This window comes from Tachysurus vachellii, chromosome 10 (assembly GCF_030014155.1).
Source record: "Tachysurus vachellii isolate PV-2020 chromosome 10, HZAU_Pvac_v1, whole genome shotgun sequence".
Lineage (NCBI taxonomy): Eukaryota > Metazoa > Chordata > Actinopteri > Siluriformes > Bagridae > Tachysurus > Tachysurus vachellii.
The window spans coordinates 18,409,083-18,435,238 of NC_083469.1; the positions used below are offsets into that span (position 1 = coordinate 18,409,083).

At 36.4% G+C, this 26,156-nt stretch overlaps 1 protein-coding gene across 1 annotated transcript in view; it reads left to right on the forward strand.

Annotated features, from left to right (window-relative positions):
• The window catches only part of ltk (leukocyte receptor tyrosine kinase), a 57,222-nt gene that overhangs the window by 13,924 nt on the left and 17,142 nt on the right, over positions 1-26,156 (forward strand). Inside the window, exons 2-17 of the mRNA XM_060880269.1 lie at positions 870-968; positions 2,174-2,326; positions 3,530-3,755; positions 6,068-6,207; positions 6,436-6,579; positions 13,145-13,294; positions 16,389-16,489; positions 17,375-17,535; positions 17,723-17,817; positions 20,187-20,279; positions 20,404-20,578; positions 22,277-22,427; positions 22,584-22,715; positions 22,994-23,150; positions 23,638-23,820; positions 25,133-25,231. Of these exons, the coding sequence (XP_060736252.1) occupies positions 870-968; positions 2,174-2,326; positions 3,530-3,755; positions 6,068-6,207; positions 6,436-6,579; positions 13,145-13,294; positions 16,389-16,489; positions 17,375-17,535; positions 17,723-17,817; positions 20,187-20,279; positions 20,404-20,578; positions 22,277-22,427; positions 22,584-22,715; positions 22,994-23,150; positions 23,638-23,820; positions 25,133-25,231 (2,259 nt within the window). The remainder of the gene's footprint in view (positions 1-869; positions 969-2,173; positions 2,327-3,529; positions 3,756-6,067; positions 6,208-6,435; positions 6,580-13,144; positions 13,295-16,388; positions 16,490-17,374; positions 17,536-17,722; positions 17,818-20,186; positions 20,280-20,403; positions 20,579-22,276; positions 22,428-22,583; positions 22,716-22,993; positions 23,151-23,637; positions 23,821-25,132; positions 25,232-26,156) is intronic.

Consider the following 26,156-nt stretch of genomic DNA (forward strand, 5'->3'; position numbering starts at 1 on the left):
TATGAATGTATCACAGCAACTAGACGCGTGGAATGAACGAGCTGTCTTCAGACCACAATGGTGTTGAACGTGACCGATCATAGGTGTGGAGAATTCAGCCTTTCTTTTGAGACTTCCCCACCCTTGTAAGGTGTAATGATGTATTTGACTTCCAAGCAGAGTGTCGTTCTAAATTTTGCTACGACCGACATCTGTGATTTAACCTCCCGGCTCAGACTCACTAATGTGCCATCAAACAGCAGGTTCTCGCACTCTCTTTAAAAGATGTTATGTAAACATGTGTAGACACTGTTTTGCTTTGTCGGCTAAATTGATGTGAATGACAGTGGATTAGTGTGGGCCTTTTTTTTTTCCAAGTTATAAAACTAAGCTTACTTTTTCTTGTTAATGATTTATTAGCGGTCGTAAAAAAATAAAATAAATAAAAATAATAAAAAAAAAGGTCAGTTTCTCTCTCTCTTTCTCTCTTCCTCTGCATCCCTCTCTAAAGGTCAAATCATTATTTTTCTTTTTAATGAAAAAATAAAAAGCTGGCTGTTTATTTCAGAAGAAAGAAAAAATTGAAGGAACTGCAAGTTGTGGTTGTCAGTATTCAAGTGTTTGGTTAAGCAAGGATAAAAATACTATGTCAAAATGAAGGATGTGGAAACAAGCTGCTTTATTCTCCCTAAATAATGAAAAAACAGCTTTTGTAAATGAATTTGTATAAAGAAGTGAAAAGAAAGTTTTGAACCTGCATGAGAGAAAATTTTTCTAATAAAGTACTGTTAAGAGTTAAATTAACTCTCTCTCTCTCTCTCTCTCTCTCTCTCTCTCTCTCTCTCTCTCTCTCTCTCTCTCTCTCTCTCTCTCTCTCTCTCTCTCCACAGTGAGCCGGATCACTCTTGCTCTCTTGGATAGAACTGTAGAGGCAAGTTTTCCATTGCTGTTAAATCCTCATCACTCCAGTCCAGCAGAAGCAAGCCGAGGTAAAGCACAGAGCTCTTTTTCACTTCTGCAACGTGATCCTGAAAAAAATTATAATTAATTACATGGATTAAGCAAAGCAGAAAAACAGAAATAGAATAGAAATAAAGAGAATAGAAATATCACAGTTCTAGCGTATATACAGTACATTCCTGTATCATGGATTTAATGTCAATAAATTCAGCAATTCTTCTTCTTCTTCTTCTTCTTCTTCTTCTTCTTCTTCTTCTTCTTCTTCTTCTTCTACTTGTGTCTATACATGAAAATAAATGTTTTAAGAGAAAAGCTGGGATAAATCTGCAATGAAATGTTCAGGAAGCACATATAGGTGTAATGGTCAGGTGTCCACTTGGACTTTTGGCCATATTGTGTATCTGTGGGTTCAATAACTTTATAGATTGATATTTTAATTACTTATGGGAAATATTATATTAAATATAATATAAATTAAAAATATATGAAATATTTAAATTAGTTGGTTGATTTTTGATGTTCTAGGATTAAAGAAGAATATTTCTTTAAAGCAATATAGTGATATTGATTTTTTTTGTGGCTTCTTATAAACCACATAACATTTTTTTTGAGACAAACACTATCGATTTTTCGCCTAAAGATTTTATGTTGGAACATGCAGAAATGCTGAAAATCTCACAGACACACATCACAGACTGTTATTGTTGGCTGCCTATTTCAGCAAATCACATTAACGTCAAAATAGTTAAAAGCTGTCTTTCACGAAGGCATCGATTTCGCGAAAGATTGCTTGTGCTGTTGGGTTTTCTATAGATGACATTTTTAAAGTCATGAATCAGGTCGTTGTATGTGTCTTTGAACAGTAAATTGTGTTTTGATTGCTGTTTTATTTTAGCAAGAGCCATTTTCTGCAATATCTAAAGCATTTGAGAGAATTCTTGAAAACTTGAACTTAAAGATAAAATACATAGATTCCTTCAATTGAACAGATATAATAGTTTTTTCTTTTTACAATAGAAAACCTTGGCGATATGACTGTTAATGTTGATAAGCTTGGCTTAAGATGGGTGTGGAGATATTTCACTGGGTGTTGCCATTGTAGAGCAATTTTCATGCTCTTACATCTAATGCAGACTTTATTGTATGCAGTAGTTCAGTGGGTTTTTTTCACCACCCCACTTGAAAAAGTGTGTCGTGTTTTCTCCATAATGTAGCTCATTTTTTCCACCCACAGTCCTCACCTCCTGTGATTTTGAATCTCCTTGTTCCTGGATCGTGTCCAATCACAGTGCTCGTGGAGATTGGTATATCACATCACCTCAGCAACATTGGAATGGACAACGGGGTGTCCAACCAGTCACAGATCACTCGACTGGACAATCTAAAGGTATTTGTATGAACGATTTTGCATGGATTCATGCTGCCGTTAACTATTTGTTACAACAGATGAGAGGGTAGAACCCAGAAGCAGAAAGCAGACCTGGAGACAGGAATTTTCACAAGTTTTATTGATATATAATGACAGTAGAGGTGTGTGTAGGAATGGTGAGTTTGGGACTCTGTGTTCTGAAGCATGCAGCAGGTGTATTGCGGTAGATCCAGAGAAGCTCAGGCAGGCAGGGGGGTGGACATCACATCAAATCAGATCTACAGGATTTTCTTCATACACCCTCATCCAAGCAAGGCCTAGGATTTGAGATTGCAACCTTTCAATCGGTGGTCCAACACCTTAGCCACTATGCTACCACATCCCCCACATGGACATGAAGCACAGGAAGAAATAGAATTACACAAAAGCTGAGATTATGGTTGATAACACACTGTAACAGTATCTGAAGAATCTGGTTTATATACACTGCAGTCTGATGAGGAGATAGGAAGCAGGTGTGTACGCAGATATTAATTTCTATCTAAGCAGATAGAAAGTGGCACAAAGTAGAACGCAACACCCTGAGACACACAAACACAAACTGAGGAAGAAATAAACACAGGAAACATAAAGAAGGGGGGAAAAACTGAAAAAAGGGAATGGGGAAACAAACAGGAACCTAGTCCAGACTATTACACTGTGAGTTGATATGGTGAGATGAGAACAACATGAGATGATATGGCATATTATCAAAGTTTACCATCACCCATTTCATTCTACTTTTTTATTAATTCAGTTTATGGAGTAAAACGTACGCTTTTCAAATGTTCCTCTGGTAAATTGTTTTAGATTGTGTTTTATAAAAATATCTGCTTTGCAAAAACATTTATAGGCTTTCACAGTAACTGCAGAAAAGCATTTTCTTATATCTTTTCTGCAAGTTGTTTTTTGATTGGAATGAATACTTATTTCAGCAACTACAATAATAAATATGATTATCGATAATAAAAATAATATTTGCCAATGTGTAATGATTTTCTGGATTTGTTTTTAATGGAATAATATGTATTCCAGCATTCATAAAGCAACTGATTTAGATTTCTGACTGTTGTTATTCTCTGTGATGCAATCATTAGAAATTAATTTGATCCTTTTCCTGACAGAATAATTAGATTTTTGCACTGTGTTCAAGAACCTTCTTCTCTGCTTTCTTTCCCAAAGGTCACTTCCTGGTTCTGAGGCCTGTCTCTTCCCTGTGGGCTTCTGGGAGTTGCACATTCCACATTGCAAGTCCTATAGTGCAAAACAGTGGCCCACAGTGTCAGCTTCGTCTGGCTTACTTCCAGTCAGAACCGAAAACAGGAAACTTGTCTGTCTCCATAAAACTCACGGATTTTGCAATCGGCAGCCCACTGACTTCAGTCAACAGTGAAAAATCTGGCAATAGGTTAGAGTCGGTTCTTGTGGTTTTGTGCAGTCGAGTATAATCTGAATTCTTTAATGTCATTGGGCTGCACAGTAAAATAAATCATTTCAGTTAATTTAGATTAGCATTACCCACTGTCATAAACCCAAGCCAGAGGCAACAGTGAAGGAAAAACACAGAAAAACTATCTGAGATGAAATGAGAAAGACATTTAGAGAGAAACTAGAGTGAAAAGTGCTCCTCTCGAATTTTGTAGAAACCTTGTTAGCTGTAAAAACTGAAAACAACACATCACAGCTTGCCTGTTTCACCTTATACAATGTCCCAGATAACCATAATTCACTCCATATTAGTTGGCTAGCTATCAGTTTAATTTGGGTTTTATAAATATGCTACTGTTTCATAAATCGGCTTGTATTTCATGCTTTTGTTTTTCAATCTCAACAGTCCATTTAATCACATTTATAACAAAAGCCCAAAGTAGAGGTAAGCACACTGTTAGATTTTCTTAGAAAAGTCCAGGAGCTTGTTGAAGATGGTTACTAAATGATAAAATTCATTACAACAGTTTATTCTATTACTTGATTTCTGGAAAGGTCTGTAAACCTGCATTTAATTGCTTTGTTGCTTTTCTTTTTGAATGAGCTGATTTATATCTATCTATCTATCTATCTATCTATCTATCTATCTATCTATCTATCTATCTATCTATCTATCTATCTATATATATATATAACTAGGTAATATAACTAGATAATATCTATATAATTATTTATATTGATCATTTCAATAGTATATGTCTGTTTTTATGCAGTCAGCAAAAGAAAACTTTGAGAGCTTTAACTTGCACGGTTCAGTGTGTTGAGTGCTTTCAGCTTGATGATTATCATCTGAAAACATGTTAGTGAAGGCCATTTAAACGTCTTTAATTATCAGCTGTGGTCTTATAGTTATTCTACTTAAGATTTTGTATCATTTACCTGAACTTCATGCTTCATTCATGTTTCACTAGGTCTAATCACTATTTTCAGTGATTAACACTGTCGTAGGTTTTGATTTATTATTATGCAAAGTTAGGGATCAATCCAGATAATGACTAATGATTCATTATACAAATTCAAGCAAAAAAAACAACAACTGTATAATACATACATATATAATAATACATATATATTTAAAACAATACAAATGTGACATTCGGTTTTAGACTAAACAATGAAATGAGTTTATGCTGATGCATGCAGCATAGAATTTTGCACACTTTACCTTTAACTAACATTAAATATTGCTTTGCTCTGCACTTGTTCTGTCACAGGCTTTCCATCGCTGTTTCTGATTTGATCATTAGACCTTTACAAAGTTGCACAAATGGACAGAACACTGACATGTTTGGCTTAATAGCAGAGTCACATGTAGCCACTGTTCTGCAAATAAACCAAATGAATGTCATCTGAAAGTCTTGTTATGGAAATGTGCTCAGTATTGATTTCCTTAGTTTGGCTGAAGCTTGTCCAAGATGAATGGATGCATTTTGTTTCTAAAAGTAGATACCAATACGTCTTTGTAATTGGTTTTGACAGATGGCTTGAAATGGGTTGTGATGCAATGCAATTTGGAAAAAAGCAGTATGGTAATAATGGAACCAATACTCTTATACTCACTGTCTGTTTAGGAACACTCTGGGTTTGTATGGCTCAGTGCCTAAGAATGTACAGTGCTCCATCACACAAATCAGATTTAGTGGCTGCACTAACTGAAGTTATGGAAAAGGTTAGGTTGAGTTACAATCCAAGTGACTCTATAGATATGGCAATGCTAAAGGAAAATTTATCGAAAGCATCAAATCTTTATATGAGTTCATTGTTTTTAAACACACTGAAGTGAAATGGCCAGTGTTATATTTGGGACTTGTGGGCCAAGATGATCTAAAACTAATGAAAATAGCAAGAGGAGAAGTCAGTGTATATTATTTTAATGCAACTAAAACGTTTGATAATACTTTATTTACATTTAATCCCATAGAAACTCAACAGGATCTGTGAAATCTGTTTTGCAAGCGATTTGAGATACAATGCATAAAAAGATCTGGTCAGTTTACCAGGTTTCTATTGTGCAACAACAATATTCACAATTTAGCCATGAATCCAGTATTTACAGTATTTACTGATGTAATGATAGATTTTCTTTCTTTGTTGAATCTCTACATTCTTTGTAATTGACAAGACAGCAGTCCAATAGCATTTTTTTATAAAAATTAAAGTGTTTATTATTCAGCATATATATAAAAACATGTTTGTATTCACGGGTGCACATTTTAATGTTTTATGGCCCAGGGCATCTTGGGAGGTATTGGAGGCGTCAATAGGGAAAATGGATGAGCCTTTCCAGGTAACAGTGCAGTACACTTCTTGTAGTGGTCACGACTTTGGACTATTGGCCATTGATTCACTGGAGCTGAAGGACTGTAATGTGGGTAAGTATTTTATGAAATGAGATTTTTCACTGAAGCTCTTGCAGCTGGTTTCTATGTGAGACAATGATATGCTTGAGGAGCATGTTTGAGATCCTCTAAAGCTAAGGAGATATTGGTTGCTTTAGTTCTCGGATGTTATGGTGAATACAGTATATGACCATTTCCATTATTAGTCATTCACTTGAATTAATCTCGCTCACTTTCTGAATTCCTTTTTCATCTCCTCAGAAAGCAGACCTTTGAACGAGTTGGCTCCCGATTGTGTGGAGAACTCAGCCATTCGCTGTGATTTGGGAGGCTGTATAGATAAAAGCAAAGTGTGTGATTTCCACAGTGATTGCCCTCTAGGCGAGGATGAAGGATTCATTTGTGGTGAGTTGGACAGTGCTTTTGAAAGGTTCTATAGGTCAGTAGAGGATTTGGACAACATATTATTGTGTAACATCTGTTTGCAAATGAATGTAAAAGGTTGCCAGAATTAAAGCCCTGTAAAATATCCCATAGTCTTTGCAACATTATTTTGAAAATGTCAAGCTTGATGCTCTTGAGCTGTACCCATGCATGAAAAGAAGAAAAATAGAAACTAGAGTATGTGTGTGGTTTTTTAAATTAAAATTATTACTTGCACAAATATAGCTTTATATAAATTATTATTTTTGGTATAATAATAATAATAATAATAATAATAATAATAATAATAATAATAATAATAATAATAATAATATAACAATAATAATAATAATAATAATAATAATAATAATATAATCATTATTATTATTTTTATTGTTGTTGTTGTTGTTGTTGTTGTTGTTGTTATTATGTTTACAACAATAGAGTTGTACTGTGTCTCTTTGATTATCAGCATTGTCAGTCTCTGTCGGTCTCTTTCACCTGAGATTAAAATCACATTTACATTTACATTTACATTTACAGCATTTGGCAGACGCCCTTATCCAGAGCGACGTACATTTAAACACAAGCCTCATCACATCACTTCACACAATGATCTCTGTTGAGCTCTGATCTGTTTGTTTTCTCTCATTTGGGAAATAATCACTGATTGATTCAGGCATTTCTGTTCTTTAGGCCAAATGTCTTGTTATTAATGCCTTTTTATTAGGTCACATAAACATTAAACTTTGTCCAATGTGATCTGCACAGAGCACAGAGTGTTTGAATGCTCTTCTGTGTTTTGATGATGATGTGTCTGATAAAGCAACCAACAAAATGCAAGTGAAAATGAAAAACAAATGAAATAAATATAATAAACTGGTTGTTTAAGTGTGCTCATCCTATAACTACGTATAATACTATGTTTTTTGGATAAAAATCTTACTCAACTTTGCACATCTTGATTTGATTTTATCTTTGAAGGAACATCCTGTTCTTGGCCCTGTCGCTCTGGTGCTCCATTTTTTCCACTTGTTGATGGCCTTCACATGTTCTATGGTACATCAAATGTTTTCCAATGTTTTTGTACCCCTCTTCTGAATCATTTTCTCACTGAGACCCTGTAATTGCTTTGAAAGCTCTTTGCAGACATGGATTCAGCAGTCAGATGAAACCATAAAGGTGTCAATAAAATTTTAAAAGAACATCTGATCTTTTTTGGGATTAATCAGAATCACTTGATTGAGGACACGTTTATGATAAGTATTTTTAAACATGAGTTTGAATGTGATTGTGTCGTTCTAAGCACAGTCACATGGCCCTTTATAAAAGGGTGTGCACACTTATACAGCTAGTTTAAAATTTTACTGGTTCAATCTGACTGCTGAAGACATGGTCTACAAAGAGTTTACAAAGCAATTATGGGGTCTCACTGAGAAAAAGTATCAGGAGAGGCGTACAAAAAAACTTCCAAATTGTTTGATGTACCATGGAAGACGTGAAGTCCATCAACAGAAAATGGGGAAAATGGAGCAACAGATCGAAAATACCAAGATCCAATGATGGCCCTCTATTAGTTATGGGATACGTACACATATACAAGCAGGATCTATTTTTTTTAACTGATTTTGTTGGTTGTCTAGAAAATTCTATTTAATTTATTATTAAATTTGCATTTTACTCAAATTTACCACGTCCTCTAAGTGTATATGTTCTCTAATGTATCCGTTTCCCCAGAATTTCCAGCTCATACAAATAATACAACTGTCTAATTTATTGTAATTTATTTAGTAGTCAGCTATCCTTATAAGAAATGAAAGATCACTTTTGGCAGTCTGCATTTCAATGAGAATGTACACTTAAAGGCTGTGGAGTGGTGTGTTGGGACACTGTGTGCCACATACATTAGCTATATTAAAGCTTAGGCTGTAATAGATGGTGAATTATGCTTGCTGAAAATGCTTTGCTTGCAATGTCAAACTTCCCTGTGACAAGAATTTAGGCATTAGATGCTAAAATGTTTCTGGATTTTTTTTAAAAATGCAGGTAGTTCATGGATATTAACAGTTAACAAAGAGTCCATAATTTAGATGCAGCACTCAGAATTTAAATGCAGCACTCACACAGAATGAAATAAATGTATCTAGCAAGTAATGTTATTTCTGAAGCCCAGTGGAATAATAAGACTCCAACATTGTTGTGTTGCAAATGTGACTGGAATTAAAGTGTATTTCTTTACTGTATTGATTAAATTGTATTTATTTATTTAGTCAGTCAGTCAGTCAGTCAGTCAGTCAGTCAGTCAATCTACTATATAGTTTGTCCTTACACCAGCTACCAAATTGGAAGGAGTGAAGCCTAAGCCATATTTCATCTGTGAAGCCACAGAATCTTGTGAGCAATTGCTCATGCAAACTCATACAGCATCTAAATGCAAGCCAGTGGGAACTATAATGAAGATAACGACTAGTCTATACACTATGCACATAGACACCAAATTAACAGTTTAATACAATATATTGTGATTGGGTGCATATGCCAGAATATATTGGGTGTGTTTCAACATCCAGCCCAACCCAAATCCCTTCTAAGGGTTGAGTCCATAATTATGCAGCTCTCTGGACTCCAATCTATCTTATCAGACACATTGGACACATGGATAGGCATCAGCTAAGCAGTTTGCAACACACAAACTTCTAATAAGATAATCTATTACAACACATAGACACCATACACATTGTACCCACAATCACAAGCTTTTTTCTTCAGAAAGAAGTAAAGACAGAGACACCACCATTAAGAGCAGGGAGCTGTAGCAGCGGTAATGTGAGTAAATGTGGTAAACAGATGCAGGAGAGTGGAGAATACAGCAAGGAAAACAGGACAACATGGTGCCATGGAAATATGGAAATGAGCCTGTACATTATTGCTATAAGTTCATGTAAGTTCATCGTCATTTTTATAGCCAGAGAAAAATCGTTTTTTTGTTTATCTGGTCCTGCCTCAGTCATACATGTGAGCTAACAGGTGGCTTATTGTAGCCAAGTTGTCATGAGAGAGAGTGAAAGAGAGAGCAAAACCAATTACACTGTCTTGACCTCTTGGTACAAGTTACTTGTTAGTAACTTGTACCAAGTTAGAAAGACATCTGTTAATAAGTTACTTTGCTTGAAGCCAAATGTGTAAGGTCTGTCAGGAAACACTATAGCCTTTGTAAGGTTAAACTTTTACCTCAAACTTGGCAATTGTCATTTTCAAAAGTGCTTGAGTCATGACATCAGTTGCTTACAATGAGCTTTGCCTTCTCGCTAGCAGTAAAATTTGTTTCAACAGTTCCTCCAGGATTTCACAGTTTTGTGTTTGCAAAAATTAACGCAAAATCTGTGGAACATGACTACATCGTAGAATCTAATTACCTAGGTGTCTTCACTGGAAGGAGTTTAAAAGAAAAATCCTGTACTTGCGATTTCACCAATTCAAGTACTGTAGTTTTTCTCAAAGCACAAAAATTTGTTTGCAAGATCAAGCTTTTTAGCCACAGCATTCAAAAAATATGGAGGCATTTTATTAGGGAGTCAGACCTATCATACACAATATTATTTATCCCCAGTTTCCTCATTTTCTACACTCCTGATTTAGATACATGACAATTGCTTGGTTAGATTTGCTAGCTGAAGAAAAGTGGTGCCCAGTAAAAGAGAGACTTCAAACTCGTCTGAACTTTATGAGTTGTATTATCTTTAAATAGATCCTCGTGTCTATTGGTAGATCTTTCACTCAGACGGTGTTAGTCTCTCAGCACTGATTGACACTGAAGTAGCAGGAAACTTAACAGACTGTCATCTAGACTACCATTTATACTGTATATCTTGCTAGTTTCCTATGAACTGCTGCAAAGCTTCAAGGTTCTGGATTTGATTTTTGAACTTTATATACCAGAAAATAATGGGCAAGCAGGCTGGTATCAACATCACACCTCTGCACAGGATTTTAACATGCTTGTTACTCAGTCGTCTATTCTGATAGACTATGAGTTTGCCTTGATATTGTTCTCTTGTGGAGTGAAGGGGAAATGATTACCTGAAAACACTGGTGTCACTTTATCTGACTAATCCTTCCTTATAATTTCAGTTTAAACTCCAGTTTAAACTTATATTTTAACTACCTGCTTTTAAGCCATGGGTCTGCAATTACTCTGTTGTCTGAGGAGCCAAAACTATGAATTAAGGTTAAAAAAATCTGGTAAAACTGCCTTAAACTCAAATAGCAGGAGTTTAAGTGGGATTAGATTTTCAAAATGTTCATCTGCATTCATGTGAAAGGGCAAAAAGGGGACAACATTCAAAAATAATTTGGGTCACAGTAAATATTTAGTGATGTTAAATTGTCTTGTCAGTGCTCCTTTGGTTTCCAGAGATATGCAATATGTTTAGGTCAAAGTTCATAGTGACGACAATCAGATTTCCTCTCCCACTGAGGAGGAACAACTCATTCTGCCACAAAATAGGCTCACATTCTTCACTGAAAACCTGAATCTGGAGAAAATTCATTTCCAAAAATCCACATACCCACATAATGAGTGGGATATTAAAGCAATAACTTTTAACCTCAATTTGTGCTTGAACAAATCCATCCATCCATATATGGATTTAACTGAAATGTTCTGTCATGTGCATCTGTTGCTCATTTCCCTTTCCATCTGTTTAACATTTTTAACCTGCAAAAAGATCATTAGCAGACTCTCCAGAGTCTACAATGATCCTGTAGACTCTCTCTCTCTCTCTCTCTCTCTCTCTCTCTCTCTCTCTCTCTCTCTCTCTCTCTCTCTGTATATATATTTTCTAGGCGGAATTAGTAATAAGCTTTAATTTAGTGTACCTTTTAGACAGCTGGGTCAGGTTTGTAAAATTTGGATAATTGAAATGGGGATTTTTGTTTTGTTTTATGAATTTTGAAGTAATCAAAGGCATTTATAATTTATATATTGTATATATTATATACACAGTGAAATAGAAAAATCATTTGCTTATTTTGACTAGATTTTTAATTACAATGGAACATTCTTGCTTGTTTTTAATAGTGTTACACTATCATGCCAGATCTATTTAAAAAAAATCATTCATAATAATTTTTACCAACAAAGATCTTCTGAACAAAATAGGCAAGAAAAACTCTTATACATTTTCTGCTCAACTTTCAAGATTTAACACTAAGGTATAAGGTCATTGTGTAATTCCTACAAATTCATCTATTCTAAAGCTACATTCTCTTACAGTATAAAGTAATTGCAGGTCCCACTACACTGTACATTGTACTGTACTATGAAGTTTGTCAGTAGGCGTTCCTACTATTTGTTGCCAACATTTATGAGTGGGTGGCACAACTAATATTTCACTTGTGAACTAATCAAGTTTTCTTTCCACTAAAATTAAACATTCAAGAGGGAGATTTGACATTTGTGTATAAAATCCAGCAGTGTATATACTTTTCAAATTAAATTACATTTTATTTGTACAGCACAATTAACAATGGATATTGTTTCATATAGTACAAAAAGTTAAAGATTAGTATTATACAAAAGTGTAATGTAATAATGTAAATAAAGTATTTAAATGTGTTTGTATTTATCCCTAATGAGCAAGCCTGAGGTGACTGAGGTGGTAAGGAAAAACTCCCTTAAACGGAAGAGAACCCATCCTCATTTGGGTGACAGAAGAGGGTTTGATTATAAATTGTTATAAACACCAGAGAGTTTTTATTATAACGTTTTTCCTACAGTCTTATACAGTCTGACTGTATAAGAGTCTTTGAGTACTGATTAGGAGGTTGTTGTCCTCAAAAGCCCACATGTAGTTTGCATCTCTTTGAATGTCCAAAATCTTAGTTTAAGATTGAGGAGGAGCAGTTTTCACTTTTTGCCACAGATCACTTGTACTTTTCTGTCTTCATTTCCATTGGTAGTTGATGCACCAAATCTCCTCACATTTGCAAGTTAATCATTTCTCAACTTTGCGTGCCCACATCATTAGAGGTCACCGGCTCTAACATTAGCTAGAAATTGTAACCATAATATTTTGTCCTGTCTTTTAGAGTTGTATTACAGTCAGTGGGCTTACGTTACTTCAGACTATACCTGGCACACATTAAGTCCCCAGAAAGATTTAGTAGACAGTGAGTACAATAAGCTTTGGGTAAATTTTAAGGTTAATGATCACAGCTAATTTCTTTTTATGTCTTTATATGCAGCTATGTTGATTAACGCAGAGTAATGATGTATTTTTGGAGTTAACCTGCATATTGAAGTAGCGGTGGTAGCCTAGTGAATCATGGGACATTAGAATTCATTACACTTCTATGCTGTTATGGTTAAATCAGGGTCATGACCATATCTATCCAGCATAACCACTGAAACAGCAAAATGGATTTTTTATGTTTATTTGGTTCACAGGCAGATGATAATAAACTTATTTGATTGCATGACTGGTTATTGTTAATGTTTAGAACTGTATGTCATATTCTTAAAACTGCATGTGGCTTGTATTCACAGATACATTGCCTTTGGGTTCATACTGTTCATTTGAGGCAGGATCCTGTGGCTGGACAGTCTCTGATATACAGTTCAATTGGAACCTGGTCAGTGGAGAACAGTTATCAAGAAGTTCTTACCTATTAGGAACAACGCTTCAAAACACTCAAGGTGAATATGTAAACCTTGACGCAAACACCAGTTATTCACTTTAGTTTTGTTTTTTCTAGGTAAATTCATTTTACTGTATTATAGGAAACAAAGTTCGAACCTACATAATTAATCATAAATTGTACCCATGCCGACATTCAGATAAAAAGCACAGCTGATTTCTCAGAGCTTCTTGTTTTTCTGAGCAGAGACTTTGAGACATTACAGTCTTGTTCATAACATTAGCTAGTGTATGCTTTATTCTTGTTGACACCATGCATAACAAGAGCTGACAACCCCATACAATAGCCTGTAAATGTAGTTAACGTCAAATTTTGTCACATACACAGCCACACATAGTGTGACATACACAGTAGTGAGATGCATTTTGACTGTCTGTGTCATAAAAAGTATCAAATCAAATGAAATTACCTGAATACACAAAGGGAAAATTTTATAGGACACACACACCCACATGCACCCACACACACACATACACTGGAGGCAGTTCTAAGTGCAGATCTATTACTAAGGTGGGTCAGATATGGATTTAGGCAAAATGTGTTTATCTGACTGTAATATTTCAAGAAGCATCCACATTTTCTGGCCAGAAATAATAATAATAAACATTAAATTATTGTACCTTTGAGACAGCTGGGTCAGGTTTGGAAAATTTGAATAATTCCTTTAGTGATTTCAAAAGCAAAACACCAATGTCTGCTTAGGCAGATTTGAAAGGCAACTAAAGACTAACTTAAGCTGCACTTATTTTTGTCATAAGGACAAAAAGGACTTTTACACTGTATACATACCAGGCAGATTTCTCAAAAACAATTGAAATATTCTTTGGACATCATTGTAATGATTTAAGAGAAGGCTTTAAACAGGATATATTTCATCATTATGTTGGCAGCTACCGTATATTCATAAGCCATAGTTTATGAATGACTGGTATCTAGCTCTGTAATTCCACCTTAGTGCTATGCATCTTTGCAGTAGAGATAGAAACAAGGTCATAAGGTTTTTTCTTTACAATGAGGTGGAAAAATGGAAAATTGCACATTCTTTCCGAGTTCTAATTATAAACCTAAACGTATATGGTTCACTCAGGTTTCGAGAAATCTGAAAATGGTTTTGACATTTCAGCTCTATAACTTTAAGGTAGTTTAATCCTCATGGCCTGTATTTTAAAAGTGCTTTAAAAAGTAGCAGATGAGTCATTCTGCAAAGGTCATAAAAACACTGTTCTCTTCCCACAAAAAAACTTTTTCCTGTGTTAAAGCATGAAATTGGTTGCAGGTAGAATTAACATGACCATTTTTAAACAATGAATACATAATCTGATAAAGGATAATCTGACAAATAATCTGGGTTTATATGTCGCTTAGTACTACCTTCTCAACATTTTTACCAATAATGATTTGGATCACTTGTATTAAATGACCTTTAAATTGGTAAAGTAGCTTATTCAAAAAGAGTCATTTTGAAAAAAAAAAAACAGACCAGAGACTTAGAGAGACTTTAAAAACACAAAGATGATTAGGTTTTTACATAATGGCTGCCCAAACAAACAGAGCCATGTGTACCAATACTTTAATATTTAGTAAAGATTCTGAGGAGTTTGTATCCAAGCCTTACAGATGACCTTAAATACACGTACAGAGAGTTCTGGAGCTGAATCTCAGATGTCTTTCTACACTGTTGCTCTTGAAAGAGCTGCATAATGTTCAGCTCCATTCTGTTCTATCTGTTCTATCTGATACAGCACACAAAGTAAACAGGATGCCATAAGAGATATGCTTCAGATAGAAGATTTTATTTATTAAGGGGATTTTTATTTAAGCTCAAGCTACACAGCAATTAATTTACCCAAATATTATTGTGGGTTAATTAATTAAATAATGAATTAATGAATTAATCTGCAAGATTAAAATTACTGTATAAATTGCTGGCCTCTTATATCCTTAAAAAATCCTTTTTACTGTTAAATAAGTGACACAAGTTTAATTAGGATGTGTGTGGTGTTAATTTGGCATGAATTCTTAAGTACATTTGAAAAAGCGACATGTACATTTATGGTGAATTATTTGCGCCAAACTATGTAAAAATACTAAGAGCTTATGCTGGTTAGTAGTCAGGTGCAGGTTATTGTTAGCTAACATGTAATACTAGCAATATTAAAATATTGGATACTTTAGCTGAAGTATCAGAAACCTAACACAATAAGAATTAATTTCTCTAGACCCCGATGATAATTAAGTAATATAGTTTGAGCAGGAATTTGGTTAATCTATATAAGGAACACAGACTACTGAAATATCCTACTGTGCGAGTACTGTAGCTAATCACAGTCGTGCCAAGATTCACTACAACCGCTGTCTTGCTGGTGTGCTATTACTGTACATATTACATTACATAAGCAACATATTAAGTGTTACAGACATCAAACACAATATGGCCAAATGTTTTGTATTTTTGAAATAGTCCCCAAATAAGCTACACTCATTTCATAGCATGTCAGCTATCTGGCTAGCTAGCTTAAGCTATTTTGTATTTTGTAGGCGCTTACAGTTAAATCAACTTCCTTCCTCTACTGACCAGCTATAATAAGTCAAAAGTTCTAATAAAAATAAAAGTATTTTGCCATGTAATTCTGGTAGTGTCACTAAAACAACTGTAGTAACGGTTTCAAACTAAAAAGTGGAATGAAGTTGTGAATGATAGAGTGAAATGTTCCAGAGCATTTATAGGTTATATAGGCACACATGGAACGCCACTCAACCAATCAAGTTAATGGACTGAAACTAACTGTTATGTAATATTGTTTTACAAAACAGTTTTATCCAGTATAGTTTGTCCTTCTAAATTCTTTTAAACCACACTTTGTTTTTATTCAAATTTGACGTGCAAATAATAAAGAACTACTATTCGTATATAGCATATACTGTAGGGTGTGGTCTATAGTGTGGTCTATATAGTATATATTAAAACCTTCTAGACTTCACATGTAGTACAAGGCTGCAATTCATATACATACAGTACAGTATGTAGATATACAATCTTTGCAAATAAATAACTTTCCGTTTTTGCTTGTTCTCTTCTGTTACCTCTTTAGGACACTTCCTGTTCCTGAAGGTCAGAGGCAGTGCTAATAGAAATGAGGCATTCATTTACAGCCCTTTTCTTCCTGTGACTCTGTCTAGGCAAGATTGCCAGGTGAAAATTCTGAACGACCGAATCTTGCTTGCTTCTAAGAATGAATATGACTTATTCTAGGTATATGATGCGATGCATTCAAAGTACCGTTTAGACCAGTTTTGCAGTTTTCCTTTAAATGAAAATGTGTACACAAGGGTCAGCTTTTAGATACACAACTAATACCTGTGTGGCTCTTTTAACCTTTTATAGGTTGAAACCTATGCTGGGTATTCTCTCCAATTTCAGGACACTAATGGCTATGTTTGACAAGTCTGGGGTCATTACTCTAAAACATTGTGTTTTTCTGATGGTACATGCTGCACCGACGATACACTGTGCACTGAAAAAAATAATAATAATATTTGGTCAGTCAGATTTAAAGTAAAAATATTACATATAGTTTATCAAAAAACACTACATTTTTTAACATTTGTGATTTCATTGCTTATATTACACTTTTAACATCAACATCAAGTTTCTAATTAGTAGACTGAATGATGTATAGCAAGCTCGATCTATTCATGTAGTGTTAATGTAAACCATTAACGGTGTGAAATCTCATGAGTAAGTGAGAAGGCACTGATGCAAACTAGAACTTTAGCATTCGATTTTTCAATTAAAGGATACATAGCAGAATACCGAAGTAGATAAATGTGATTATTACACAACACCGGTGTTTTGTGTTTAGGTTTGATTCTTGGCTCAGGTGTGAGCTCGATGTTCTGTTTCATTCAAGGCTTTGACGATACAAACTCAAATAATGTTGGATGAATGAAGACTAATTGAGTTACTGTTACTCAGTTCAAGTGGAACAGAATGAATGAAATTCAATTAATCTTTTCATGTTTTTTTCCACTTATCCTTCTCTATGGTTGATCCATTTCTTGTGTTTTCTGTGTGTAGTTGCACTTCTCCCTGTATCTCTATGGGGATTTTAACGGCACTGTGCGTCTGTCGGTGGTAGAGAATGGTACTTCAGAGACTCCTTTAGTTTGGGAGAGGGCTGGACATTGGAAGGACAGTTGGCAAGATGTCACTCTACAGATTACTGACTTGCTTAATGGGTGAAGAAAATGTTGATTTTTATTTATTTATTTATTTTTACTGAATTCTGTGCTTACTGTGTTGTATAGTTGGTTATACTGTATACTAAAACAGCACAATGTAACCATGTACTGTAACCCAATGCTAAATACTTGGCCTGGTTTTTAATCCTTAAGGCTTTATTTGTTTTATTTGTTTTGATTTTAGGTTCCGTCTGAAAGTGCATGCCCTGTGGGCTGCCGAATCAGAAGCTGACATTGCGTTGGATGATGTTTCTTTAAGTGCATCGTGTTTTGAACAAGGTGACCTTTTGTCCACCCACACACACGCTACATCACTGTTACACCCCTGCCAAGTTGCAAATTACTGTTTGTGCATTAAGTGGTTATGTTCATATGAGGTGGAAAAGAATGCAATCTTACGCGTTGTTTATTATATCCAAGAATTTATTTCACTAGGATTGATATACACTGACTTAGGAACACTTGTACTATCTAATAGATCGATCATTGGCAGCAGGACAATGCAAAAAATCATGCAAATACAGATCAAGAGCTTTTTACACAGAATGTGCATGTATTTCATATATATCATATTATTTTACTCAAATTATACTGTATCATCATATTTAAATTCATATCAGTCATACTGTATCTGTATTCATATACTTTATATTTCCTATATATTCCATTTTTTTTGTCCCCTTTCCTACCTGTACAGTTAATATGGTTGTCACATCAAGTTTGAACTAATTTAAAATGTCATTCAAATATATTCAAATATCCTCCATCAAAAAAGGATACCACACCACAAACATTCTTTTCACTATTTATATTAACACTCTGTACAACGTCACAGAATAATATGCAGTCATTCAAGGTTGCGTGCTTAGCGCTGCTCAACTTGTCTGTCCGTCCGCTGTCGTGGAGGTGAAAGCCCTATCAAGACCGTAGCTTTGCCATCTACGGTGTAGAACAAAAATACTTCCACATGCTGCTTTTTTTTTTAGAAGATTTGGTGTTGTAATTGTCTGCTAAATGCACCTCCACTGCTTGCTGTTTTTTATAGAATTTATATCATTAGCTTAGTTTACTAATTGGTTAAGAGGACATTTAAACCGTAAGGGCACCTACTGCTGGATCAGATGCTAGACAACAAAATTAAAATCTGTGTAATGCACCTAAGCTACACATTAATATTCGTATGGGAAAATACTCTCATATTCGTTTGAATATCGATTAAAAAGTGACAGCCCTAATAGTTAAATGCTATTTTTATCATAATTCAATTCTTAGTCTATTTATATTCTATTTTAATGACACAAATTCACTACATCTCGTTCTGTGTATGATTGTATATGTAACCGATAATATTTAAACTTGAATTTGAATGGGGTGAAAACCAAAATACATCCTGGTTATTCAGGAAGTATACAGAATTTAACAAGTTTTTACAACCATAGTGAGCAGAAACCTCAACATCAAACCTTGAGGTGGATGAGCTACAGCAGCAGAATACTTATGAAGTTTCACTCCTGTCAGCCAAGAACCAGTATCTTCCTGTCAGCAGTCTGGTCATCCTCGTCTGATCTCTCTCATCAGAAATAATCAATAATAATATCTGCTTGTGTTCATAGCTCTTGAACAATGTGACGTGACATGACATGACATACGGCTAAGTATGGTGACCCATACTCAGAATTTGTTCTCTGCGTTTAACCCATCCAAAGTGCACACACAGCAGTGAACACACACACACCGTGAACACACACCCGGAGCAGTGGGCAGCTATTTATGCTGCGGTGCCCGGGGAGCAGTTGGGGGGGTTCGGTACCTTGCTCAAGGGCACCTCAGTCGTGGCCGGACCGAGACTCGAACCCACAGCCTTAGGGTTAAATGTCAGACTCTCTAACCATTAGGCCACGACTTCATAATGTTTATGTGAAATTCATAGTTTATGTGAAATTCATAGATGATCTGAATTTCTTAAATTGTGTGTTAGATCGGGGGGCACGGTGACTTAGTGGTTAGCACGTTCGCCTCACACCTCCAGGGTTGGGGGTTCGATTCTCGCCTCCGCCTTGTGTGTGTGGAGTTTGCATGTTCTCCCCGTGCCTTGGGGGTTTCCTCCAGGTACTCCGGTTTCCTCCCCCGGTCCAAAGACATGCATGGTAGGTTGATTGGCATCTCTGGAAAATTGTCCATAGTGTGTGATTATGTGAGTGAATGAGAGTGTGTGTGCCCTGTGATGGGTTGGCACTCCGTCCAGGGTGTATCCTGCCTTGATGCCTGATGACGCCTGAGATAGGCACAGGCTCCCCGTGACCCGAGGTAGTTCGGATAAGCGGTAGAAAATGAGTGAGAGTGAGTGTGTTAAATCATGGAAACACAATCGCAATATTCTTCTGTGTTGTTTTTGATATCCTTTCGTCTATGTTCTCTATGTTCTTCGTCTAGATCTTTCTATTCCTTTGTAACATTTTGTCCATTATCTCCAATATAATTAAATAGTTTATCTTCTGGCCTATGCACTTTAGAAACCTCCCTTTTACTTTTCTGATAGTGCGTTATTTGTAATGAAGGAAAATGGTTTAAATAGTGATGCCTTAATGCTCCAAACTGTTTATTTTTGTTATGGATTTTGCCTTTTACTGTCTGTCTGATCTAATCAGATCTAAAAGCGTTGCTTCTTGGCCATCAAAATGATTTGGACTCCATCAGCCAGTTAGACTTCCCGAGTCCTCTTCTTGAGCCTTCTGCCTTAGGTACAGTGTTTTACTCTGATTGTATGACAAATTCATTATACGTTAATGCTCTCTGTTTGCATTTTTTTGAGCCATAAGCTTACTTCAGTATAGAAGAAAGAGACGGTCAATATTGCTTTTTCAGAGGTGTCCCAGATGACGTGGGTGTTCACCTCATGCGGAGCCAGCGGACCTCAGGGCCCTACTCAAGCGCAGTGTGAAAGTGCTTATCGCAACACCAACGTTAGTGTGCTGGTGGGAAAAGAAGGCAATCTCAGAGGTGTTCAGATGTGGAAAGTGCCTGCTACCAACAGATACAAGTAAGAGTTAATTTACGTCCGTTTAATAGCTGCTACAAAAAACTTCACAATAAAGTACAGTGAAAATACACTGAAAAAAATGGTTCAATGGCTTTACACAGTTACGTTTCATACATCCAGCATGATTTGCTTGCCTATTTTCAAAGCACTGAATAAAATCAAACACTAAGATCACACCTAAGATGCGAATCAAACCCACAATGCTAGTGTTTTGCAACAAACACATTACTACTGCACTATTCTACTGTATGTTTACTGTTGTATTACTATAGGTAAAGATGTAATCGCTTTACGTTAGTACTACAGTACGTGAATTGCTCATGCACACTCAGCATCATTCAATCTAGTAAATTTGCAACTTGTTTAAATTTAGTATGAACAATGAAATCACGTTCATCATCGTGCTATGAGCTACTGTATATATCTAACCACCCTCTCCTGTCTAAATAAGAGTAAAAGCTGCACATTTGTTCCTAGACTTTTTTAGGACCTTATCTTACTCCCTCATCTTCCTCCTGGTGGTCCAGCTGCACGATGCTTTCATTGCTACGGCCTGGGTTTGATTCCCGGGCAGGGAGCTAACCCAGCCGCTGAAAAGCTAAGTCTCAGTGCTGGTCCCAAGCCTGGAAAAAAAAAGGTTGTGTCAGGAACGGCATCCGGCATAAAAACCTGTGCCAAATCAAATTTGCAGACCAGATGATCTGCTGTGTTGACAACAACATGTTACTCCCTCATCTACAGTATTAGCCATTTAGTCAGTGCGTGTTTACTGTGATATCAAGAGGGATTGTCAGAGTAAATTGGTTCTGTGAAGAAGTGTCAAAGTGCCACACAGAGCCAAGTCTCTTTGCCCTAGATGTAGCTGTTTTTGCTCTCTATTTAATCTGGTTTTTACACTAAGAGGCCTTTGAACTGATTTGCTCTATTTGCCTGGCTAGTCATGGGAGCTCATTAAAGGAGCACTGGCTAATAAGACATCCCTGAGAGGCATGAGAAATGCAGGGAAAAAAACTAGCTGGAAACAAAGACAGATGGCTGGTCCTTAGCTCTTAATAATTAGCCATTGAGATTTAAAGACTGGAGTTGAAGCCACCATTAAAGCTAGAGTGTTGTCATTTGTAAAATTGGCCAGTGACAGATACAGCTGATTTCCCTTTATCCCAATAATTAGTCCTGACATTTTACACCAGGTTACAAAATTACTCTTAAATATTCTGTGCCACAGCTGCATTAAATCACAAATGTTTGATTTCTCCAAGATAGCATAGGCTTTAGATAGTAGATAGATAGTATTGCTTGTTGTTTTTTCCTGTTTGAATATTGTTGAGCAATAGATGTAGCAAGCATGGGTGTAGGATTTATTTAGAGAATAGCAGAGATTTCTGAGTGCCTATAATGTGAACAATGAACATGAGGCAGGTAATACACACACAAGCACACACTCACACTACTATACACCTAGGAGCTAGGTATCTTAGCCAGTTCACTTACTGTCTGTTTTTAAAAGGTGCATGGAAATTTAGGAAAAAAATGGACAAAACTTCCGGAGCTCAGGATCGAACCCTGAGATGGCAACGCAATCCCCACCATGGTTTAAGTGTAGAATAGACGCTATTCATTGTTGGATCATCACAAACATTTTTGTTACATTTATTATGGTATAATCACCCAATTTATTTGGTTTCACTGCCTTCTCAGGATCTCAGCTTATGGAGCTGCTGGAGGCAAAGGGGCAAAAAACCATAACAAACGTTCACATGGTGTCATCATTTCAGCCATCTTCCTGCTCGAGAAAGGGGAAATCCTTTACCTCCTGATTGGTCACCAGGGGGAAGATGCTTGCCCGGGGGTGAGCACAGCTGCAAATCTATAGCAGGCAAAAATATAATCCAGTAGCATCTCATGCTTCTTGCATTGTTTTATCATATTAGTACAGATTTTAATTGTTCTTGATGTTCTCATTTCTCAACCCTCTGTTCCTTGCCTTTTGCCTTTCTTCCCTCAGAGGAACCCTCTGACTCACAAGATCTGCCTAGGTGAGACTTCTGTGATCGAAAACAGGTCCAAAGGTGACGGACCTGCTACGGAATGGGCCGGGGGTGGAGGCGGCGGCGGGGGCGCCACATTCATTTTTCATGTAAGCTTCATGCATTCTTTGTTCCTTTATTCTTCTCTCAGCCATCATGAGCACATCCCTTCAGGTGTTTAACAGTGCCTAAAGGAAACCATGTGGATAACAGTCTTTAAAGTAATATGCATGTCTACAGCATTCTTGGGACATGTTGAAAACATTTTGAGTCATCAGAACTGGCTGCAGATGGAAGTGGGGGATGGTCTGGGATGATAACAGTGGGTTACGTTGGTCTTTGATGAAAAGCAGCTCTCTTTTTTTTTGTGGGGGATATCCTGGTGCAGATGGAGAACGGGGAGCCAGTGCCTCTGCTCATAGCAGCAGGTGGAGGAGGGAAGGCCTATTTGGAGAAGCCTGAGAGCAGTTTGGATCAGAGCCCTCTGGAACAGTATGAGAACGACACAATGGCTTCTGGGGTCAATGGCAGAACTGGAGCAGCAGGTCTTTATCTAACTCCTTACTTGCTAGAATGGCTGAATGTTTCTAATTACCACTTAGAAGCAGAAAATCAATAATTGCATAATCACATAAATGCGCTGAAATGGCATTGGATTGCGAGGCTTCATGCAATCTATTTATTGTGTGTGGCTTTTCTCAGATGTGTCACATTTTAGAAGCAAAGCACATTTACCTGTTCTGTTGAATTAGCAGTATATTTTCAAAGCTAATCTTGTTTACTTGATTCCTATGGCTTCCTTTTAAGCGTTTAATTACACAAAATTCCCAAATTACAGTTGAGATTTGCAGCATAACGAGCAATCCATTTGTCTGAAGTTTAGGAATGTTTTTAGGCACTCTCTATTACTTTATTTGAAACGAGTATTTATTATAAGCGAGATTAGTGCATGTGAACTGAATGCAATAACCAATGATCTTTTCAAGAGGTTTAAAAAAAAGTAGTCATTCAGTTTTTTGTGTGTTTCTAAAGGAGCTGGAGGTGGCTGGAAAGACTCCACTACTCACATGTGGGCAGGGAAATCTCTGTTTGAAGGGGCAGAAGGTGGCTCACCTTGTCCTCAGGCCTTGTCTAAACTTAGCTGGGCAACTTTCGGTGGGTTTGGAGGAGGAGGAGGATCCTGTACTTCTGGAGGTGGAGGTGGAGGATACAGAGGTTAGTGTATTGATTAAGACACACATTCACTATCAAAAACATCGATACATTTGCCATAACTGCCTGTGTAAAGACCTTTACATGGTATACTGAAGAAAAAGGAATATATGGTCAATCAGAAAAATATGTATAACTTTCTAACAATACGTAATTTCATTGCTTATACTAAACTTTTAACATTTAAACTAGATTTTAATGACTTGATGTAGAACGTCATGAATGATGTAGATAGAATAATCAATTCACGTATTATTAACATAAACCAGATACAATGTGAAATCTCAGTAAATGGACATGGTAAGATCGTGTGTAAGCAGTTTAAAATTTCCTTACGTAAGGAAAAGTCAGCAGTGTGAAAGGCAGAAAATTGGCTGACATCCCATTTGATTATGAAGTGATTTTAATGGATTGATAGATATGGAAAGAATTAAGCTATTTTTTTTTATTATTATTTTAAAAGACCTGAAAATCCCATAGCCACATTGGTGTAAATTAGGATTATTGGAATAAATGCTGCTTTCTATGATGTTTATTGGTACAGGTTGTCGGAATAATGCATCAGAGTTATGAACATCTCAATGTGATCACGTGATCCCACACAAACTGCTTGTCTCTGAACTGCATTTTTAGAGAAAATTTAAAGAATCAATAGTAAAATGGGGGGCACGGTGGCTTAGTGGTTAGCATTTGCCTCACACCTCCAGGGTTGGGGGTTCGATTCCCGCCTCTGCCTTGTGTATGTGGAGTTTGCATGTTCTCCCCGTGCCTCGGGGGTTTCCTCCGGGTACTCCGGTTTCCTCCCCCGGTCCAAAGACATGCATGGTAGGTTGATTGGCATCTCTGGAAAAATGTCCGTAGTGTGTGATTGCATGAGTGAATGAGAGTGTGTGTGTGCCCTGCGATGGGTTGGCACTCCGTCCAGGGTGTATCCTGCCTTGATGCCCGATGACGCGTGAGATAGGCACAGGCTCCCCGTGATCCGAGGTAGTTCGGATAAGCAGTAGAAGATAAATGAATAGTAAAATGCCTGTTGCATGAACGTGATGTGAAATACATTAAAATATCGATACAGAATGTAGGTTTGTAAATCATATCGTCCTTTGTTTTAAGCCAGAATGAAATAACGTCTTTGTTTTGTACCATCAGCCATTATATGACACATCAGTACATGCTGACACTTCCCACACGTCTGGCTGTTATATATCTCAAAGCAAAAAGAATGATTCTGCATCAACAAACGGCTTTGAAATACATGATTATGCTACGGTGGCCTTACTTTCAGAAAGCTTGCATGCTTCATTCTTCTGTTAAGGTGGTGATGTGTCCCGCACTGATGACCTCACAGCAGATGGACAGGATGGCATTTCTTTTGTCCACCCCTCAGGAGAGCTATTTCTACAGCCTCTGGCAGGTGTGGGATACACACACACACACACACACACACACACACACAGAATAAGGCAAAGTAATACTAAAAAGCTCCATTAATTTGGTGACATACTAATTTCTGTTGCAGTGTTTGTTTACTGATTTCTGTAGATTATATACCTGGATGTTCAGTTATTTACTTCAGTGTGGTTGGTTGTCATACATACATATTTATAACATTTCAGATTGTATATTTATAGTTACAATACATCGACCTCACACTCCGAAATGTTTCTATTAACTTATAAGAATGAGCATCAAAGCATCTACAGAAACACTCAGAGACATAGACTTTAGATGTATGGATTGGAATAGATCATGAGATCATGTTTTTTCTCCAGTAGGAGATCATTACTAAGCCAGTGCATCTCGCCTGCTGACCTACATCTGCCATCAGAGCAGCTCTTTAATTTTACACACACTCTCACTCACTATCACCTCCTTTCACACCCACACTCACACTTTCTCTCTCTTTCTGTCTCCTTCTCTGTAGCTCGCGCTTCTTCCTGTCTTCCTCCTTTCCACCATCTCCTTTATATCATCTCATATCCTCTTCTTCCCTCATAAAGCACTAAGCATAGCTGTTCCTCCTTCATCACTCTCTCACATTCTCATTAATCTTATTCTGTTAGATATTTGTTCACTTTCACTGTTGTGCTAAATCACAATAGTGTACAGCTTGCTGTTCCTTTATAAAGAAAGCTGTGTATAAAGAATAATATACAAGATCATTTCTACTATTATTATCATATCTTTATCATCCAGAATGTTTATTTATTTACCTTGATTTTACCAGGAAGTCTCATTGAGATCAAAAATCTCTTTTACAAGAGAGACCTGGCCAAGGTAGCAGCCATACATAAACACAACATAGTAAAAACATACATACATTCAATAATACAATACAA